General features: G+C 43.9%; 1 protein-coding gene across 9 annotated transcripts in view; it reads right to left on the reverse strand.

Annotated features, from left to right (window-relative positions):
* LOC135252860 (3',5'-cyclic-AMP phosphodiesterase 4D-like) overlaps positions 1-22,095 on the reverse strand; it is a 91,561-nt gene that overhangs the window by 21,414 nt on the left and 48,052 nt on the right. Inside the window, exon 1 of one of the 9 annotated variants that reach the window (XM_064331463.1) lies at positions 13,141-13,489. The exons of 7 other annotated variants lie outside the window; for them this stretch is intronic. In XM_064331463.1, coding sequence (XP_064187533.1) covers positions 13,141-13,202 — 62 coding nt within the window. In that variant the 5' untranslated portion in view covers positions 13,203-13,489. Of the gene's footprint in view, positions 1-12,473; positions 13,490-22,095 lie in introns of those variants that run through there. One more of the 9 variants, XM_064331461.1, reaches the window with a different exon arrangement.

A 22,095-nucleotide genomic window follows, 5' to 3' on the forward strand; every position in this document is an offset into this window, starting at 1 on the left:
TTTCCTGCCAGGTAACAACAAACAAAAACATGTAATTTTTCATCACTTCGTGCATACACTTCATTTTGCACATTTCATTTTAATTCAAACAGTAAAATGGGGATGTTTGGATTGGGTGCCTCAAGTGTTGAACACTGACATATAATCCCTCCTTTGCCAGTTGGTAAGGCACTGGGATTGCTTTGGGGACTAATAAGTGTAAAATGTGTAAAATATAAACACTAACTGACGCCAGTGGTAACCTCAGAGTAGAGCATGGTATGGGCTGTCCCGGAAAAGGCAGTCAGTGAATCTGGGGTCAGTCAGAGGATGGAGGACATCCTCGTTTCCAAACATCATATTCATCATTTCAAGGTGTACAGCCTTTTGCTAATAAGAGCCTTTTACTCAGAAAACACAGAGTTCAGATTTTGGTGGATATGTACTACGAACACCATACATCCACCTGCCCCTGTAATGCCACTGACGAATCTGCACAGACACAGGGAAATGGAACCCAAGAGAAATCCCTGGCTTGTTCTCAAACCTGGGATCCTGTACCTGGTAATCTCTCCAGAAGGGGGCTTCATCCAATTTGAAACATGTCAAAAGGAGATACCAAGCATGGATCAATGAGAGAGGGCCAACGGGGACAATTCCTGTTGGGTCGCACCCTGTTGGGGTCTTCTTCAATAATTGGGTTAGAAGAAAATACATCAGTATTGATTTACATAGGATAAGATGGAATTTTCCACAACAGCCTCCCTGACCTGTAACTGGGAGGGAATGCCTTATCCGTATGCACCATTTGTTGACCTACACCCATTATGGAATGTAGAGTGTTACCATTTGCTGTAGAAGCACATTGTAAATTGTGGTTTGCTCTTGTAATCTGCTCTGACTTTGTGTCTACTAATTCTCTGTAAGATGCTTTGGAAATGCACTTCTGTCCAATAAAAAGAATAAAACAATAACTCAACCATGCTGATTCATCTTTCTTCAAAAGCTGATAGTAATAACAAATTTGCCATGGCATATCAAACCGATGGTAAGTTTTGACTGTTGCACATATGAAAAGATGACACCAAGCCAACAGAGTGCTTCCCATAACTGCACAGGTTTATAATTTCTGCAGTGGCCTTTTGCCTACCTACTGTCGCTCGCTGCACTCCAGAATGTTTGGCTGGGTTCCCACAGCGAGGAACAACAGGATGATCTCCCATAAGACGCTGACAAATGGCCCACAGCAGGACAGAAATCGGCGCTGCTGCGTCAAGTTTTACAAATTACAACCACACTGACCTCTGCCCCCCAAGTTATATTTGTTTTGCGGCTTTACTGTATATATGGGTGCATCAACCTGGGACGGTAACCTATTTCCCATCCACTTGTCGAGTCCATTCTGAACTCTGAACTTTGAACATGCTGGAAGAGAAAGGCACGCATAGTTGAATGGTCAACTGCATACAACTTGAACAGTATCAGTTAGGCCTATAGCACTGAAACTTAAAGGATGTATAGCCCTGTTGCAGTTCTGACCTTGCGCCATAACTTCCAGTGCAAGCAAGGTAGAATTGAAGCAGGATCTGCAAACACTGAATAGCACTGCCCTTTAGAAATGGCATTACATTCTCAAATGGAACGGGACCTTTCAAAACAGAAATGTCCTGTCAAAACTGAATCAAATATTTTTCACAGCCATATAATTTATAGCAAAACAACTGGCATCATGAGCTAAAAATATCTGTAACTCCTGCAGTATATACAGGACATTAATCTTAGTGGTGAGCAGATTGATAGCAGCGTATGAATACTGCCAACACCAGATGAATATTAAAAGTATCAAAACAGATGACAAAGCATGATTACTTCTGATTACATCAACAAGAAATGCTTGATGATGTAATTGGAAAATGAGCAGAGTTCAGCAAATCAGCATAATCTCAAACATATTTCATGAGTCAAAAACAGTCAATTATTTTGCGTCATTATATCATCAAGAGGTACTGTGTGTCAAAGTGTTGTATCTATGCAGTGCTTTTGTATTTCTCTTGCTGGGTTTTGCCAAGTCTGGGAATGAGCCCCCATCACTGCCTGTTCCGTACTTTTCCGTACTTAACAATTACCAAAGCCCCTGAACTAATGGTGACAGACAGACAGCTGCTCGCCAGAGAGCAACAAAAAATGGCTGCCAAGAAATGTGTGCAGATCAAGCTTCAGAATGAGACAGCTAATGAATGAGAAAACTGTAACGATTATATAACCAACTGTGAGTTGTTCACAGGTTTTGTTTGGTTGGATCCTGCTTATGGTCGAGTTACTGAATTGACATACTGGACAGATGATTGATAAGCTTACTTTACACTGTACACAATTATTTAGCACAATATACTGTGTAACACTATCATAGTCGGGTCCTGAATTAATGGATACTTGATAAAGTTCACAAAAAAGAAAACAAATAACACCATTTCTGAGTACTCCATTCATGATTCAATGGAATCAACAAAAATATCATGCAAGGATAAAAGCACTGAGCCTTTTCCCAAATATGTGATAAGGTTGGAGAACATATTTGAAGGGATCTTGAACCATTCCTCCATAACCATTGGAGATGCTCAATAACCTTAGGTTTGGACACATGGACTCCCTCTTCAATTCAGACTACAGGTTTTCAATATGGTCTAAGTGTGACTCAGATGGCCAATGGAAAACACTGCTTCATTGCTTTTCTTTTCACAGAACTATTTTTGTTTTGAACCTGAGATATGTTTGGGGTCATGGTCTTGATGAAAGACCCACTTACTGCCAAGTCTCAGCCATTCAGCTTCCTGGCAGAAGCGACCAGGTTTTCAACTGAAATGTTCCAGCACTTGGTGGAATTCATTACGCTAGCAATCTTAACAAGAACTCCTAGACAATGACAGTAAAACAGCACCAAAACCTCAATGATCCACCTCCATATCTGATAGTAGGTATGAGGTGTTCTTCCTTGTATGCATTCCTCATTTTATGCCAAACATGGCAGCAGTGTACGTGGCCAAAAGTTTAATTTTAATCTCTTCTGACCAAAGCACCTGGTTCCATTCATAGTTACAATGACGTTTAGAAAAGTCCAGACCCTTGAATTTGCATAGTACTCTCATTATGGCTTTCTTGTTGCAACCCCTCAAGAAAGTTAGTTGGAACAGAGGTGGCATTTCATGATTGATTTAGAGTCTTTGTGACCCTGAGATGCAATTAAACTGCAGTTCTTAAACTGGTATTTTTGAGTTCTTTCCCTCACCATATTCCTCACTGTGGGTGGGGACAAAAGTACTTGCACTCACTTTCTGGCAAGGTTGAAACTGTTGCATATGTTTCAGACTTTTTGATAATTACACAGTGCTTAGTGGCTTATCAACCCATTAACGTATTTTTATACCCATTACCTAATTCGTGTAGGTCAACAACCATCTGTCTCTACTGATTTGACAGTTCTTTGGCTTTCGCAATGGGGATGGATGGCAAAGGGATTTTTCCATGTGTTAACTCATTTTAATAGCCCAATGAAACAGGAGATGATGGAAAGCCATGAAACCGTTCCTTAAGACTGAGATTAATTTATACCTTTTGAATTTCACTGCAGATTTAACCTTGTTTTAATTTACTTAAAATAATCTCTATTGGTGCCAATCATTTGTACACCTATGTTTTGATAAAATAGTATTACTCAATGAATTTTTTTAAAGAAAGATTTCATTTGTAATAAACAGTATATAGTTTTAAAATTATGTTTGAGTGTTAAATATAGTACTTATCTGTGTTGTTTATATTATAGAGTCTTTTCCATTCATTTTCATCAAGGGTGCAAATAATTCTGGGTCAGACTGTATATGCTCAGACCTCTTTCTTTTAATTGTGGCAAAAGGATATCCACTGCAGTTTAATGGTTGTGGCACTGGGCATGCAACTCAAAGATTGTGGGTTTGATTCCCAGCTGAGGCAATCCTGCAATACAGAGGAACAATGTATTTAACCGGTATTTCAGTAAAATATCCAGCTGCATGGGCTTTATGTAAAAACAGAAAAAGTAATCTGTGTAAGACTCTCAGGATAAGTCTGCTAAATTTCAAATTTAACATACTGTCCAGGTGAACAGGTGCTTGTGCACCTTCTCACCACTGACTGAGCAGCTAAACCAGTTTACCACAGTTCAGAGGACAGTGCCCGTGCTCCCTGGTGCTCAGGAACTGTTTTCTCTTGTTTAAAGCCAACCATACCGCACCCCTGTGAAGTCTTTAAAATGTTTATATTACTCCAAACTAACCGTCTGTTCCTCAGCTCACTTCCCTTTCCTCCCCTTCCAAGGTCTCCCATCTGCGCCGAAAGAAAAGCAAGACTCTGATCGGCCTTGCGGAGCTTTCCAAGAGATGCCGCCAACCTGAAGGCCCCTCAGTAAGCCCCTCCCCCGCAAGGATCAGTCAATACCCACCACACAGTCACTCTTAATAGGGAGGAAACAGTAATTACCTCCAGGGGTACAGACACCTGTTTATTAACAAGCAGGAACCACTCCGTTTTCAGAGTGCAAGAAAACAGCAGCTCACTTTCCATGTGTCAGTGACTGCGCACGGAACTTAAAATAAATCTGTGCTAGTTCAAAATTCCAGAACCTTGCCAAGTCAGATCAGCCCACGGAAGGCAAGGTGCAGCTTATTCAGGGGATGGGAAATGCACATTTGGAAAATGTAACGAAATGACAGTCAGGTAAGATCGCGCATGGGTAAGAAAGCACACGCAAGCGGAGAGAGCGGGTCACAGCGCACCGCTGAAGGCAAACAGAGCTAGCGTGGGCTGCGGCACGTCCCACTCTAAAATACGTGCGATCGAGCTGAACTCGGTGGAGGTGACAGCAGTAAACTGTGCCCGACACTTGGAAGTAAAGAAAGCAGGACATGAATGTTGGGGCCCACAGCTTATGAATGTTCCAGGGTGGACAAGGGAGCCGTACCATCATCTGTAGAATCATTAAAGTACAATCACAGAACTGAATGACTGTCAGAGCATTAGGACCATCAGAGTAGATACAGAGTAATCCTTGGCCTTAGCTATTACTTGTTTTTTTGTTCTAATATGTTGAATGAGGGCAAAGTGAGAAGAAAGCTCAAGATGCAATAGACATTTTCCTCATGTTGCATAATCTTATGGACAGCAGCCAAAAATGTTTAAATGTAGGTTTTCACCCCTGGTTTGTGCAGTAGACACTGAGTAAAGTGGCAGGTTGGGGGAGTGTCTCCCAGAACCTCACAGAACTATGACAGAACTCAGGAACTCTGAACTTCTACCAAAACCATCTTTCAGTATCCTGCCAGATCACAGCGCAACACCAGATACTCTTGGATCCAACATTCTCAGAAGGTTAGGGAAGAGAAGACATCAGAAAACGTACTAAATTGCGTATTTACCCACAGGGCAGTCAGTCAATTCATTATTATTTTTTTCCATTATTATTCTTACTAGTACTGCATCCATTTATAATCTATTTCATGCAAAACCTATTCTTGCCAAATGGTCTTCAAGAAACATAACCTATATTTCCATCCACAGTATCATTTGGGCATCTCTATCCTGTCAGACAATAACTTCAATCAAAAATAACATGGAATGTTTCAATAAATAACAGTGTAATATAAATATTTTTTCTGATTTATTAATTATTCCCCAGTCAATACTGCTCCGACAGAACAACAGTACTACACTAATACTGCTGCAGTAAATAATGAGATGAGGGAAAGTAGGCAAAGGTTTATACCTAAAACTAAAAGCAACAGAAAAAGTAAATATTTTTAGTTGAGGACAGACAAAATACAAACCACTGTACAAGGTTCTGGGGTTAAGAGGTGAGGTCTGGGACAACAGCAGGCCTCTCGTGGAAAGGTTTTTATGCGTAACCTTTGCACCTCTGCCTTATTCATCATCGGAATATGACTGAACTCCACACTGGCCTGCATGAATCAACAATGTGAGACAAAAAGTGGCGGCATTAAGTAATATATTATCAAGCAGGACGACACCGCTAGTTTCCTAACGGTATATGTACACACACACACACTTCCATTAACCCACAGCCAGGGAGCCTGTCTATTTAAGTGGCAGTACTCCAGAGCATGTGTATCAAATGAGGCCACCCTGCTTCTAGAATGTCACCGCTGTTGCATTCCAGAACACTGAACTATCAATCCTAGCTGCCCGTGTGACGTCAGAACGGCCTGTTCCACAGTCTGAAAAAGACAGATAAGCTGCTGTCAGACCATGTGGGCCCATCGCTGGCCTAACCACAGAGCGAAAACTGCCACTGCAGGATACCAGTAAGGGGGGGCGGGGGGGTTTACAGAGAGAATGCACTTTTTCTGCTCAATAAGACGGACTCTGTGACACATTCTTCTTCGAGTACCCTGCGCATCTACTTGCTTCCTCTAAAATCTGCCGGTGCTTGACTTTTCCTGGACGAGCCAAAGAGGAAAAACAGAGCAGGTCGGCGTAAACATGCCAAAGCCATGTAACCCGATAAAGAGATAGAGGAAGGGGTCCTGGCACTCGCAAAAATATCTCGCTCACCTTGAATTGAAACCACGCGGCGAGAAATGAAATCCAACCATTCACCAGCCTCTCTCATACCAGCGCCAGGCTCCCTTACAAAGTATGTCAAAGCATCGATCACTGACCCCTCTGTCACACACAGCGGCCTCCACTCTTCGTGCACTACCTGCGCCTCTAGCTCTTTGTTCATACCCCCCCCCCCCCCAATGGGAAACCAGATAACTGGCAGCCATAAGGCAAATATTAGTAACAAATATGAGAAGCAGGGAGAGGGAGGCTACACCACGCATGAAATGCATGTTACATAATTAAACGTGTGATGTATTTACTTATTTATACATCTTATCTTTACTTTTTCCAGGCTTCAGGCAGGTTATTTTCAGTGCATCTCGCTGCCAGCACTAGGCTGGACCTGTCTTGGCTCCTTTGGCTTTATTTGTATTTTAAGTAGATTGCTTTGTTTAACCACCTACTTGAAAAAGGGGAGCGCTGCTGTCTGTTGTGCTGATAGGTGGAATGCTCGGGAATGGAATCAGAGCAGAGATATGGGGGGGGGGTGGGGGGCTCGTCCGAAGCGGTAATCTCTGCCTTCTCATCTCTCGGAAAAACAAAGATGTGGAAAAGCGGAGGACGTATTTTTGCAGCGGGGGCCTGCAACCTCTTTGCTGAAAATGGGCCGGCCCACGTGCAGCTGGCGGCTGACGTCAAACACATCTGTAAGAGCCCTCCCCAGCGCCGCGGCGCCTCTGCAGCGGCTGTTTGTTTGGAGACGGTGCCGTTCGCGTCTGGAGATGCGCCCTTGCAGGAGAATAACAGACGAGGGCCCGGCCCACAGTGTCTCCCGGCCCGGCTGGTGGTTTGACTAATACTGTGCCGCGCCGCGATTGGTGGATTATGCACTGGGATTAAACACCTCCGTGTTCACACAGACAATGAAGAGAGAGGCTCTGAATGAGGCCCTCTAATTTCTCACAGTCCCTTAGACTTTTACACAACAGTGAGCTGTAAAACCACACCGTAAACTGCTGTGCGTTGAGGCCACACAATTAATCCAGGGATCGCCAAGCGGAACACAGAGTTCTACTGACAGTAATTTGAAGCTTAGTCAGTACTCTTCAAAACAAAAGAATGAGAAAGAGGGCAGTTCAGATGTAACCCACACATGTGCACAAGAACATGCACACACACGCACACACTCACACACTAACACGCACGCGCACACACACATAGGGTTAGAACACACACACTCACACAAACACACAAAAACACACATGCACACACACACATGGGCACACGCATGCATGCACACACACACACAGATGCACACGCACACACTCACACATTAACACGCACGCGCACACACATAGGGTTTAAACACACACACTCACACACATGCACACACACACACACATACACACATGCACACACACACATGCACACACACATACACATACACACACACGCACACACACACACACACACACACACACGCACACACACCTGAGAGCAGTCCGAGCCCATCCCCCAGAGAGGACAGTGACAGCTCTCTGGCTGGCGCACGCTCGCAGCCGTGTGCCTGTGGAGCCTGATTATGGTGACAGCAGAGGAGTTCTTTATTTGGACCCGGCGTCGATGCCGATCGATCACCCTATACCATTCATTGACCGCCACAATTAAGCAGTGGAGCAGCTGGGCATACAGGCTCAATCTGCGAGAAACGGAGAGAGGGGCGAGACTGCCTGTTTTTCTCTCGGAAAAAACAACGAGGGGAGGAGGAGGGAGGGCACGGCGCAGAAAAGCTTTATAGAGAAGCTCCTGTGGCTTTAATAGGTACGTTTCAATGAGCGAGTGATTAAGGCCGGGCAAAAGCCGCCTATGCCACCTCCACTCTAAGTAAGCCATTACAGCCTGAGGTGGAACAAAGAGCAGGGTGAGCTCGGAGTGAAGCTCGGCAGTCTCCCCTCCTCTCCTCCCCCTCCTCTCCTCTCCTCTCAGCTCGCACCACCACCCCTCAAATGATGAAGAAATGCAGCAGCATGACTGGATTGCAAAAACAATGGGGGGAAATGTTAGAAATCATAAAGGAGGGAACATTCCAGGTGCCCCTCTCGTATCACAAAGCCTTCAACGTTTCATTTTATGCACGGACATGACAAATATATTGTCAAGGACAATATACAAGGAAAATGCCACAGAACTTCTCTTCTACTCAGAACTCAGTTTTTTGGATAACTTTGTCTTCATCCTTTCTATGTGGTGCTGGATTCTAAGAAGAGATCATGCGTAGCCACATACATGATTATTCCAATATCTGCACAGCAGCGCTTATCATTGTCCACAAGTGCCCAGTCACTGAACACAGCTTTCTTGGCTCTGAACTGTTTCAGAATGCGCTTCAGATGTATTTTAAAAAGGCGTTTTTTAGCAACAGTTCCTGATAATTTGTTATTATTTAAGAAGGCAAATTAACTTGTGGCCCATTGAATAAACAGGCCGTGAAAAAGGTCACTCAACAACAAAATCGAACACAAAGTTTTTTGTCATCATAGAGATGAGCTGTGCCTTCTAAGACCTTTCCATTCAAGCAAATAGCATGGCTTAGCAGCGCTGAGTAAAACTGACCTCTGTGAAATTATAGCCAGACGTCTTCGGTAACATCAGTCCAAACTTCTTATTGCATACAAGTGATCCTGTGCATTTCGGCTGAAGTGATGCCAATTAATCAAACTCTTCCCTTCATAATTACCTCACCAAGCCAGCCAGGTCAGAGGCCAACAGGATATTCAAGAAGCCGTCCAGACTTAAAATATTGCAGCTGATGTTTAACTCTCATTTACACAAAAAAACCTGCCACAACAGTGCACCTAAATAGAAACAAGAATCCCATATTTCAGACATATTTATTGAGTTACAGATACAGTAGAAGTTGATTTTGACCGCAACTGATGCCTTCAGTACCAAGGCTTGCTTTAAATCAGCAGATCCATGTGCACCCAGTCACAAATACAGGTACACCAAATCAACGCTACTGATATATACATACATACATTTATATACTGAATACACATTCATTCATTCACACACACACACACACACACACAGAAATACAATATATGTAAAATGTTTGCGTCTGCTCATCTGTTCATATTTTCCAGCCCAGCTTTCAGCTTCTTCAGAGATGAAGAAGCGGCACGGGCACTAAAGCTCAGAGCAAGGAAAGGACACCGAGCTGAATCACTCTCCACTGGCAGATCTGTGACGTACCGCGTGGCCTGGCGCCTCCTCCGTCCGACGCCTGTCACAGATCCTCACAACAGTCGCAAATGAAACTCATCATCTGCAAGATGTGAAGTGAATCACGTCCGTTTGAACGCTGCCAGACGAGGGACACTCAACATGAAACAGTTCGTTTTCGGTGGGCGGACTCTAACCAGTATGAAAAGCACAAATTGAGAACTACGCTGCGAAATGAGGAGAAATTATTAGTTAAGCATCCAGCAAATGAAATACAGAAAATGGATGCAGAAAGACCACAATATTCAGTTGTCTTATGGTTGTCATTACGTATTATGATGATTACCTGCTTATGTGGTCATCTATTGCATGTAGTAGGAACAAAAAGGCACTATTATAAGTGGACACTGATATTGCACGCACGGACCAAACACAGCTTTTGTGATGGAGTCAGGAAACTAGAGCAGGATTACTTTGAAACATGATCAGTTGGATCCCCAGAACAACCAGTTTAATAATCACCTTAATCCAATTAATGATATGGTTTTAATGAGGCTGACATCCACAGTCAGAAACACGCAAGTAAGACACACCATATTTACTGTACATGTGCCAGATAATCACTTCTCAGGCTGCACTGTAATCTGTCTGTTATGATCAGACAAGGATTTTACCTGCAATACAGGGGGAATATCCCTTAATGAAAATCACTTTATAAGCATGGGTGTTTTATCACTGACTATGTGTATATGACTATACTAATTGATGGTGAATTCCAAAATGACAAGAAAACCTCCCCGTATACACTCCTAGGCTTCTCTATCCATGTTTCTGTCAGGTATACTGTCATGATAAACTTTTATGCCTACATCTGAATTTCCCTTCTGCTGACTTAATTTCCCTTCTGAACAGTATGGAGGACATTTCTGGATTCTTCTACTCCCGTTACTTTACTGTTAATGATGGCAAGAATACAAATAATTGTTGCTAACTGGACAGTGCACATTGGACAGGGCCCTGGCAAGCAAGGAGCATGTTGGGCTTTGTAATAACTTTCACAGATGTTACCTTATACACTGCCTAAGTCCAATAACAGGCTATCCCTACTGTGCAGATAAAAGCAACACATTTGTCATAAAGCCATCTTATGACACAGTCATTTATTTTGACTGAGGAGCTCTCCTGAACTTTTTTTTAAAACAGAACCCCCAAAGTATTCAAGGGGAAAACAATTTATATAATTACTAATGCAGTTTTCCAAGGTTCCAGGGTCATGAGAAGTTCAGTACTCTCACTCTGATATTTGCTATTCATGTAATAAGGACCACACATGAACAAAATGAAACCCCTCACAACACATTTTTGCTCTGCATAAAACAAAATGACATTTTATGAGGAAAAAGAACAGTAACCAAGAGAATGTTATCCTTTTCAATAAGATAAAAGTTGGCTAAAAGTTACTTGATCTAATTTGACGAGATCTCAAGTAACTTGAAATCATAGAAGAACTATAACTGTTAACTGCAGGAAGCTGAACTGGTCACATGGGCATCATATTGGGTGTTCCCAACTCCAGTAAATAGGGCATAGATGGTAAATGGTGGAGAGTAGGGAATATCGCAGTGAACAGACAGTAAAGAAGCTGTGAACAGGGAGGACAGAGATGCATACAATCTGACTCCAGACACCCTAGCTATGGTATCAGCTTCTGCGCATCATTTCCTGTCCACCCCTAACGACAAACCACTATTACAGTATTTTACAGTACACATATACCCTCCGAAATAATGTGACGGAGTGGATATTTTTTTACTATGCGTCTTTTTTGCAGTATTCAAAACACAAGAAATTTCTATTTAAGTTCTAACTGACAGGCAGAATCTTTTCACTGAGCAGATGGGCTGAAGCCCATGCAACACTACAGCTCTGACTGACTTATTATCTGTACCTCAGCTTCTGAATTTACCTTCTGAAGAAGACAACAGCGTGAATATATCTGAACTTATTTCACCAATCTACCTCTCGTACAAGAGCTTGCCATCTCGGATATAAAATGTCAGATTGCTCATATTTCCTCAGCAGTTCCGACCTTTGACAGGAGCAGGGTAACTTGCATACATGTGTGTCCTTGTGGAATGAAATATAATGGTTCCTTTCAGTCACTGCCATCTGCTAGAGTCTACACTGTGTCCTGTGTGTCATGCAACAAAGCATAAAGGACACAAGTAAATGAGACTTTTAAAAAAGAGAGTCCACTGAACGAAACTGAACAGTCCCCACTTCACCTGTGTAACAGAGCAATGTGTTTGCAATTAAGTGCAACCTTAGGCCAGACCTTAGGCTCCGCCCACCAGGAAGCAGAAGTAGCCACCGCTGCAGCTGTGTGTTTCTTTCTTACTGCGTGGGGGACGGAAACCACAAGCTGAGCCACCTAGGATGAAAAAAGTCCAACCCCAACCCTAACGTACACCAGCTGGCACGGTATGCTGTGGCACTGTGGGATGCCACCCGTGGAAAGTCTCAACAGCGATGGTCAAATCAAGCATCTCGCTATCTCCTTTCAGAACCACACCAACCCCTGAAACTACAAAGACAACCAGTGAGGATGCCGTTAGGCGATGGTGCTTCAGAGAGCCCTCGAGGTTCAGGAACACAGAAAGTAAAGGAAAAATAATTACCGCCTGCGCTTCTGGACGATGTCAATGGGTCGGTTGACCGCACACGGGGATCCACAGATGTTCCCATTTCGCACTGTAAATGCCCGATCAGCAGGGGCGAGAAACGCACAGTTCGTTGGCAAACTCATATTTCCCGCGGTCTCTTTTTCTCCTCTCTCTCTCTCTCTCACACACGCTAGCTCTCTCGCTCCTTCTCTCGTTAGCTCCTTCCTTCTCGGCAGGAGCGGGAGCCCTAACGTGTGCCTGTGCCCTTCCTTTCGCGCGACCCTGGTTTCCTCAAGCTAAACCTGGTTCCCATAGCCGCTCAAACGTTACGTCCGAAAGGAAAAAGTGGAAAAGTGGCAAGAACAATAACGGTGTCCTTCCGAGAGCTTACTCAAGCTGTAACGGGCAATTCTCCTTGTTCGTCTCTCTCATAACTCTTCTCAGAAACACAAATCAAATCTTGCTCCCGCAGATCCCATTTGTCAAATAATCACATTTTCATTCAGTGACAGCCTTCGGGCTGGCTGTGCTGGTGAGATTTCTTTCAGTGGGGAACTTGCCATCCACATGCTTCATGCACAGCCTGGCAAGAATGCAACACACTGTTGAAGATCTTGAAGAAAGTGTCCAGATTCGCCCAAGGCTGAGGCAGAATCGATCACAAGAAAACCAGACCCGTTACCTGGGCTCTCTCTTCTCTGTTAAAATGTGTCCTGCTTTCACCGCCTTTTTGCAGTTATCCATGGTTTCATTCTTTAAACAGCTCTCATGCTCACATGCTCCTTCACTCTCTTCGTCTCCGTCTCCGTCTCTCTCTCTCTCTCTCTCGGTCTCCCCTGCGCCGCTCAGCTCCCCACCAGCCACGACTCCCTCTGACAGCTGAAGTCATGCAAGAGCAAGAGACTGTCTTCCGCACACCCAGACACACGAGCCCTGCGCTGTGTGTGTGTGTGTGTGCATGTGTGTGAACAAGTGCCAATTTAACTGTGAGGTCACAGCTCTGAAAAGGGGTGGGCTCAGGGGCAGCATGGCTGTAGCCTCCTCAGACTGTCTCCAGGGTTAACCCTTCACTGCACAGCCCTCAGCCTGAGAGTCGCTTCACAACCCAGGCAGCACAACGGGAAGGGAACTCTGCAACCTCTCACATGCTGCTTCAATTAAACAGATGAAACCTGAAGAAGGAAACATTCAGAGCGCTGTTTGGCTTTCAGCTTGAGGTGCTTTTGTAGTTTTCTTTTCTCAGATCCAAACGAGAGTTAAAATGTCAGTCAGTGAGAATGAGCCACAAAATTCTAAATTCTACATTCTGTGAAACTTGTTTATTTCACACAGTCATATGGCTTCAGGTTAAAGCTTTAAATGATGATTGGGGAATAATAAAAAGGGAGCAGTCTCACACACCATTCATAAAAAGAGAGTATATATAAAGACAGAGTAAGCTTCAGGTTACAACTAGTCATAAGAAAATAATTATACAGTTTACAGTCTATTTGAGTATTCAGCTTAAGGTAAATAACATATGGTAAAGCAAGCAAACTAGCATGAATGACATCATCTAAAAGAAAACCAACACCAATGTCAGTTTACAGATCAAACCATGAGGCCAGGAAATAGACGCTGGATGCCTGCCACAGTAATATCCCCCAGCCTGCCCACAGACCTGGACTCTGGTCCAAAATCACTCACTCAGAAAAGTGGACTTTAACTGCAGTGTCACCAGCGGGAACCTGCAGGGTCGAAACCAGTAACTCACTGTAAATATTTATTCAACTGGGGAGTAGATCCCATCCAGATGTGAGTGAGGGTCAGTGGGCAGGGGGGGGAGGCATTTTCCCATCACAGTTAGGTTAGGACGTCCTACGTACTGCATCACACTCGGGTGAGTGCGAGCGTGGGTTTTACCGATTCCCGGAACCTGTTTTGGACAGGAGCTGGATTCATAACCATGACTACCCTACCACCCCCACCCCCCCCAACAAACACATCCTGTTGATGATAAGAGGACATTGAAACAGCTTCTGCTGACTTCCAAGGCCAGAGCTCTGAAGATTCATGGTCCTGAAGAATGAAACATGAATCTTTTGGGCTCGTGTTACCAGGATCAGTGCCACGCAGTGAATCACAAAGAGACGTGAACAGAGCCTTCTGATTTACTGATCGTTTTTATGCTCCGTAAATGACTGCTAGACATGGACTAGCGATAATTATCTCAGCAGAGCAAAATAGGTACAGGCCTGTAGATCAGAAAGACCAGAAGTGGAATGGTCTAAAGAGGTAGGAAGTGTTATATCTTATGTGTTAAAAGAACAAAGTGTATATTTAACAGGTTATAAAACTGCTTTCATTCAGGAAAAAAAAAACAAGAAAAAGACACAAAATAAAGATAACTGCACTGCACAATGATGTTACAAGATGTACATTTTCACTGTGGTACAGCAGAAAATTGCACCACTGTTTAGAGGGTTGATTGTGCTGCTTTGCTTACACATATGTGCAGACCTCTGAAGCATATTAACCCAAAACAGTACATTGATAGTGTAGCCACAGTACTTGCCGTACACAAGCGATACAGCACAACCACAGCTCACTCTAAACACAGATGTTATCCCAGCGGGAGAGGAGCACAGCAGACATGGACTACAGTTCAGCTCAAACTATCTAGCGTTTCTAAACTTCTCATATTCATCCAAGACATGTTGCGAACCACTTTGCATAGCAGGTATACAGCACAGGGCTTGCATCTGTCAGGCTAGTTTCCGTTCACTAACCCAGAGCAGACGATAGACCACAGCAGAGGCAGGTGGAGGCCCACGGAATGAATCATAGTTTTTAAAAAGTCACACTTCCGGCAGAACTTTACTTTCATACAGCTCGCTCACAAGGGCTGAGGAACTGTCCCCATATATACATAGAACAGAACAGAGCCAGACCATTTACACAAAATCAGAGTGGGCAGGGCAAGTTTATGCCATGTATACTTCATTACACTTAATCCTCTATTTCCATTTATTTATAGACCAACGCCCATTAAAACATTTCTGTTGGTTAAAAATGATTTTTGTTTATTGTTGTTTATCTTCAGCGATTAACCCTCTCAGTGGCGAAGCAACACTGCATCAAATTAATTTTAATATACCACAAGGCCATTTTAGAAATATAGTTTTCTTCCATTAATTTGGCATTCAAACCACATCTACCCCACCTGATTGCATTTCCTCATTTCTGCTCTGTGGAAATGTGTTAATAAACAAGCAATGTTATGGTTAAAAAAAATATCCAGATAACTTACTGTATTCCCAGACAACATTTTCCAAAAGTCCTTGTGCAGCATTACGCCAGGTTCTCTAAGCAACGGGTAAACGAGTAATATCTGAAAAAGGCTGAGAAAGTCACATGACGATGCTTCAAGTTTTAACAAAAAAGGACCGAATGAACCCACCCACGGACAAAAGTAGCATTCAGCAGCTGAGATGCATCATCCTTTTAGGGGAGACAGGACATCCAACATAGCCATTATCGTGTGTTAGCTGGTGAGCTCTATAAATAATTGGCTACATCCTGTCCGTTATCACACACCCTTGTTTCTCTTTATATAAAGCATCTTCCTATAATTAAAAGCTATAAAGCTGTGCATACGTACATGCGTCAGCAGGATCCTTTCGCTCACTTGTTACCTCATCCCCTCACAATGAACAGAAGGAAAACGATATTGAACAAAAGCAAGGAGCACTGACTCCCCCTCCCAACTACACACACCCAAGCTGGAGATCCTACCTCATTCAACTTCAGAATTACCACTCCATTATTCCCTGGCCTTATAGAAGTATAAAGGCTTTAATACATGTCTCAGCAAACAACTGAGGGCCAGCTATCTGCCAAAATACAGAGAAATGAGACACATTAGAGACACAATTGTCTGCAGTACTGGGCTGCGATTGCTACACTATGGATGAGGATTTTGATGCATGTGACCGTGAAATCATGCACGAGAAATCCTTTCTCTTCGTTTTCTTTTCATGCGAGACGTTTACTTGTCTTAAACTGCAAAGAAGTGGCTGAAGTGAGGAGCTACAGTCACAACCTAGTAGTGGTCGCAGGTTTGATTCCTGTGAGGGACCCCGTGACTGCAACCTTGAGCAAGGCACCAGAACTGAACCAGCTCCACAAAGATCCAGTTGCACTGTAAAAAGGATCATGGCGAGGAGGAATGCAAGCTATATAAGCCACCTGTGGAAAGGGTGTGTCCTAAGAAAATAAAAAACGAGTCATTTCGGGTCAAACAAAATGAGGAGTAAATGAAAACCACAAGGCACTGGGGACACTAAGGCTTTCCGTTTCACTGCACAGCCCTGTTAAATCCGTTACCCAAACCTTCCACATCCGTTTCCCTGCCGTGACGCGGTGCTTGGGCAGAGCGAGTGGCTCCACCCCTGTAGGTCTGATCTCAGCTCAGCGTGGTCCAACGAGCCTGTGAACAACACTACATCATCTCAAGTGTTTCAAGTGTCGTCGTCCCCCCCCCCCGCCCCCCCAGAGCAGCTGTTGCTCACAAGGCCCGAAAGCGCAGGCCACCGCCCTTTTGGCCCCAGGCTTTTCTCATGTGTGCGTCACCATCTTGGACATCCCCGCATGCGCTGCGCTCTGAGAACAGGAAGCCGGGCAGCAGCGGACTGCCTTCTGGCTGTATAAAGGAAGGGGCTGGACCCGGCCGCGTGCGTTTACTTCGCTACAGGATGACTCTTGAGCAAACAACTTCCACCGTGGACTCTGGGCCAATAAACACACTGTGACAAAGAGGCGGGTGAGAGGCCAGCCAAGACTGTGTGATTAACATCCCGCATATCAGATGGGTGATTGCGATGGAAATTTTGTTTTCCGGGCCTCGTAAATGAATGTGCTTTCCCTAACCTTTCTGCTTGAATTCCATTAGTTTTATTCAAAGGAAATGTTTTTGTTGTTTTCTCAAGTCCGGCTAATCGCTTCGTAATCTGTCTCAGGGTCTGGTTCAGGAAGGTGAGTCTACTGCTCTGCCCATCTCCTCTGTGGCCGCTGACAAGGGAATCAATTACCCAGACCTTTCAGCTGTACTTCTGGCTTTTCCCTGGTTGGCTTGGATATTGAACAAAGGAAGGAGAGGGTACAGGTAATATCTCTACCCACACTTTTAAGATGTAGCTATAATTTAGAGAGATCACATAAGCAAAATGACATCTGGCAATAGCAGGGAGCACTAAATCTCCACAATGGCACAGAAGCCTCAAACCAGCCCGGTCATAAAGATGTCCTGTGGTCGGTCACACATTTTCAGCCTACCCCAGAAAAGTGGTACAGTCCACAACGGTAGAATAGTAAAAACAGCTAAACCTGAAAGCGTGTGGGAAAATGTCAAAGATTTAAAGCGCATAATTCCACCTCGCAGTTATATAGCTCTATGTCACCCTGGCCTGTGAGTCAAAAAAGGTTACATTACTTACAAAACCTTACTGCGTCAACACAGTTAAACTTCAGCTACAAGCTCTCAGCTTGTAGATAACAAGTGTTCCATTTCACCCTTTCTGCTTAGTCAGTGTACTTCTGATACTGTACCCCAAAAGTCAAACAAAAAAAGACACCAGGAACATCTTCCACTAATATTTGTCTATTACTTGATCACACTGTCCCTAGCGATACAGAATGTTGAGAGGACCAATCACATATAGAATGTGGAGAGGAACAATCTCATACAGAGTGTGGAGAGAACCAATCATATACAGAATGTGGAGAGGACCAATCACAACAGAATGTGGAGAGGACCAATCACGAAACAAAAAGCTGAAAAAAGAGAGAAAATTACAGGCACAGTCAAAATGCAGGACTCACAAAAGGGAGTTTCCTGGAAGATTAAAATACATTGAGTCTGACAGCAACATGTGCCTTTTTTGAGCTCAGAACCAAACAGATCCCACAGTGCAGTGGGTTTGGAAGCACTGCTTTCAGCTTGTTCCCTGCCCGGTGAACAGCGTGGTGCTGGAACAATGCGTGATGTTTCACAGGTGGTGTGAAAAACAAAGCTCAGGTGCCTGAACCGCTCTGGTTTTGGATGACGTGTAAAATGGCATTGACTTACCCCACGCAAATGCAGCACAGCTCGTACACTACATGACCAAATGTATCTGGACACCCCTTGGTCTGGGGATATTTTTACTGGTTTGGGCTAGGTCCTTTGTACCAGTGAAGGCAAATCTTAATGCTACAGCATGCAATCACATTCTAGAGGATTTTGTGTATCCCCAACAGTTTGGGGAAGACTCTTTCATGTTTCAGCATGACAGAGCCCCCTGGACACACAGCAAGGTTGATAGAAATGGTTTTGTCAAGAATGGTGTGGAAGAACTTGACTGGCCTGCACAGAGCCCTGACCTCAACATCCAACACCTTTGGGATCAATTGGAAAGCCAACTGCCAGCCAGGCCTAATCACCCAATCAGTGCCCGACCTCACTGATGCTCTTCTGGCTGAATGGAAGCAAATCCCTGCAGCGATGCTCCAACATCTAGTATAAAGTCTTCACAGAGGAGTGGAGGTTGTAATAGCAGACAAAGGGTAGACCAACTCCATATTAATGGATATTGGAGATGTTGGATGTCAGGCGTCCACATAATTTTGGCCATCTAGTGGATCATACACCCACAGCAAGGCAGGTCAGCTCTCACTGCCCCCTCAAAGACGGACAAGGATGCTAAACCTGTGAGGAGAAAAAACCCTCAGAATATCTGCTCATGTGAATTGATCTCAGAGAAAACCAAGCCAGATTTGTTCTGTGTAATCAATTCAGTTTCCACAGAGCGGAGCATAGGAGCCCTGTATAAAATATGGAACATCACACATTCATTGTATTCATTTTGCAAGCTGACAGAGTGCATATCTCTCCAGTCAGTTATTATCCATAGAGAATTAATGGTTTCATGCAGCACACTTCAGGAATAGTGGGGGTTGATTATTTGAGCATTAAACCTTAGCAGCCATGGAACACTGTAATTATTTCAACTGTACTGACATAAAAATCATCCTTATATTTAGCCACTCACAATATTAAAAATATGAAATGCTTTTTTCCCCCCATATTCTTGTGTTCCCCCCTCTTCTCAGCTGTTTGCAAGAAACAGTCTCAAGTGTTGTTCTGAATCATCGCTCCTTATATGGTTGGCCAATCCGCTGCACAACTTTTCGGGGCAAAAATAAACGGCTTTTCGGACCAGTGACTAATCGTGCATTATGCAGATGGATAGTACATTTGAGCAAATATGATCAGCAAAAGCCCCATTGACCTGAAAGTCTCGGGGGATGAAGAATGAGAGCCTGGGAGAGAGCTTCACATGTGACGCATCAATGCAGATGCAGGCCTCTCCTTACAGCAAAAGTACAGGCATTAACCGGCCGGTCCTCACAGTGCAAAACACAGACACACACACACACACACACACACACCTCCCACAGCTGAGCTGGAGGCCGCAGGACGGCTGAGGTCTGCCAGACTCCCATGTTTAGGCCTGGTACGTTTCTCTCTGTGTGGTTTCACTGGTATCTTAAGAAGACAGAGACCAGTATAAGCAAACAATGGGAAGGGCCAGCCTCAGGCCAATGGCTTGGCTAAATTTTACAGGATGATACACAAAGACTGATAAGAATTTGTCATCTAAACACTTATCCATGTTTGAGCAGATAAAAGGAGCAGAGTGTTTATAAGGTCTTTGCAGTAAAATATACCTAAGTGGTCCACAGGAAATTTTTTCACAGCTATTTGCGGGGTTTGCCTTTGATTGAAATAATCTTGGCTCTTCTGGACACAATGCCAGGCAGTAGTTGTACTGTAATTCAAAATAATGAGGGAAAGAGAATGTTGCACCAGAAACAGCACAAAGTGCAGTGACTGTTCAATCAGGAAACCTACAATATACTTTCACTTGTCTCACATTTGGTAGTGAAACCTTGCGCTGTGTCCATTTTGAGGAACCTTGCCAATCCAAAAGAAAATTTAAACTAGCTTTGCCTTATTCCGTATTCAAAACAAAGAGTAGGAGATAGCTAAAGCCCAACCACCCGCTTAACCTGTCATCTGAGATTGGGAAGTCATTATCATTAGAAGTCAGGCAGGAGTATCTATCAGAAAATGATTTGTGAGGAATGACGCTGCCACTGATGCAATGACAGAGGTTTACTGCTAGAGCTTGACCTTCACACTTGCTACAAATAAACTAAAATAGACCTGCACTGTAGACAGTCAAATCAAATCCACCTGTCCACTGCAGAGTACAGGGTAGAAAATTCCAGAACATTACCGCAGGTAAGATGGGAGTAAAAAAAAAAAGTACAGTTCCAGTGGAAAAGGTCAATTCCAGCAGGAGGAAGGAGGTCCAAGAAGAGTCACTGGGCTCTGGGACAGGCATTTGCCTTGGTAGAAGATGGCATGGGCCCAGGGCACTGCCGTGTACCAGGACACCATGTGTGATCCGTATAAAGAACCAGCGATGTGCCAGAGACAGAACGCTGCTCATGAAAAAGACACAAGGAGGCTGGCCAAGAATGTGCCATGTTCCGTGCCACATGGCCTCCCGCTGGGGAACCATACCCAGAGATCCCTGGCATGCAGATATTCCGTGCCTGCACCCAGGGGCTGAATAATGTGCTAGGCACACCCCAGCTTACAGGCACAGCAAGTGCCAGGAGAGCAACTTACAAAAGCCATATAACAGCAATAGAAGCACCACGATACAGTATGAGCAGGTGTGTACATGTTAATGTATTTATGTAGGTGTGCACGGCCTGAAAAGTGTATTGAATTTAATCAATCCACTACATTTTATTCATACTGCACATTTTGCAAAGAATGTGCTTCTCATTATATCCTGGCCCAAACCCCTGCAAATCAGCAAATTATTACTTTTTGATAAAATTAAGCTACAAAATATACAGTGGGAGCTGGATAAACTGTTGCACATATAATAGTGTATTACAGAGGTTTTGAAATATCAATAATACATGTCTTTTTTTTTTTACAATAGGATACCTTACAGTGTCTCCAGTGCAGTAAGAGTCTTCAGCTTAGACTCTTGCACCCCCTTGTGGAACTTTGGAACAATCAAAGCATTTACAAGTATCACAATATTACACAAAGGACACGTTTATTAGTACAAAACAATACATTTTGCCACTGTAGTGCTGAAATAGCTGAAAAGGTTTAGTATTGAGAGGCATACTGTGCCTGAAAAATGTAAATACTATACCATACAATACAAACAACTGAACACCGTAAGTCATTCCGATCATCATGTGGTAGGTAAACAAAAAATGCTGCCACTAACAGATTTTAAATGTTTTTTTAAACTAAATTCTACTATATAAAAGTCAATTTTACATTATAAAAACTGTACAGCTGAAGAGGAGCCAAGTGAAAGGGGGCAGCTCTATAAGAGCATTGTTTCATTTGGAACGGAGCCATCGAAATCGCTGGGCGTTTGAGTGAGCGGGGGAGTCGTTCGTGCCGAACGCACGGGACACTGAATTGACACAAGCGGGCGCTCGCAGATCAGCGTGCGGCTCTGTCGGCCGTAGCAACCGAAGCGCTGTTCCCCGGCTCTGGCCACAGTGACACTGCTGC

This window comes from Anguilla rostrata, chromosome 4, assembly GCF_018555375.3.
Source record: "Anguilla rostrata isolate EN2019 chromosome 4, ASM1855537v3, whole genome shotgun sequence".
NCBI lineage: Eukaryota > Metazoa > Chordata > Actinopteri > Anguilliformes > Anguillidae > Anguilla > Anguilla rostrata.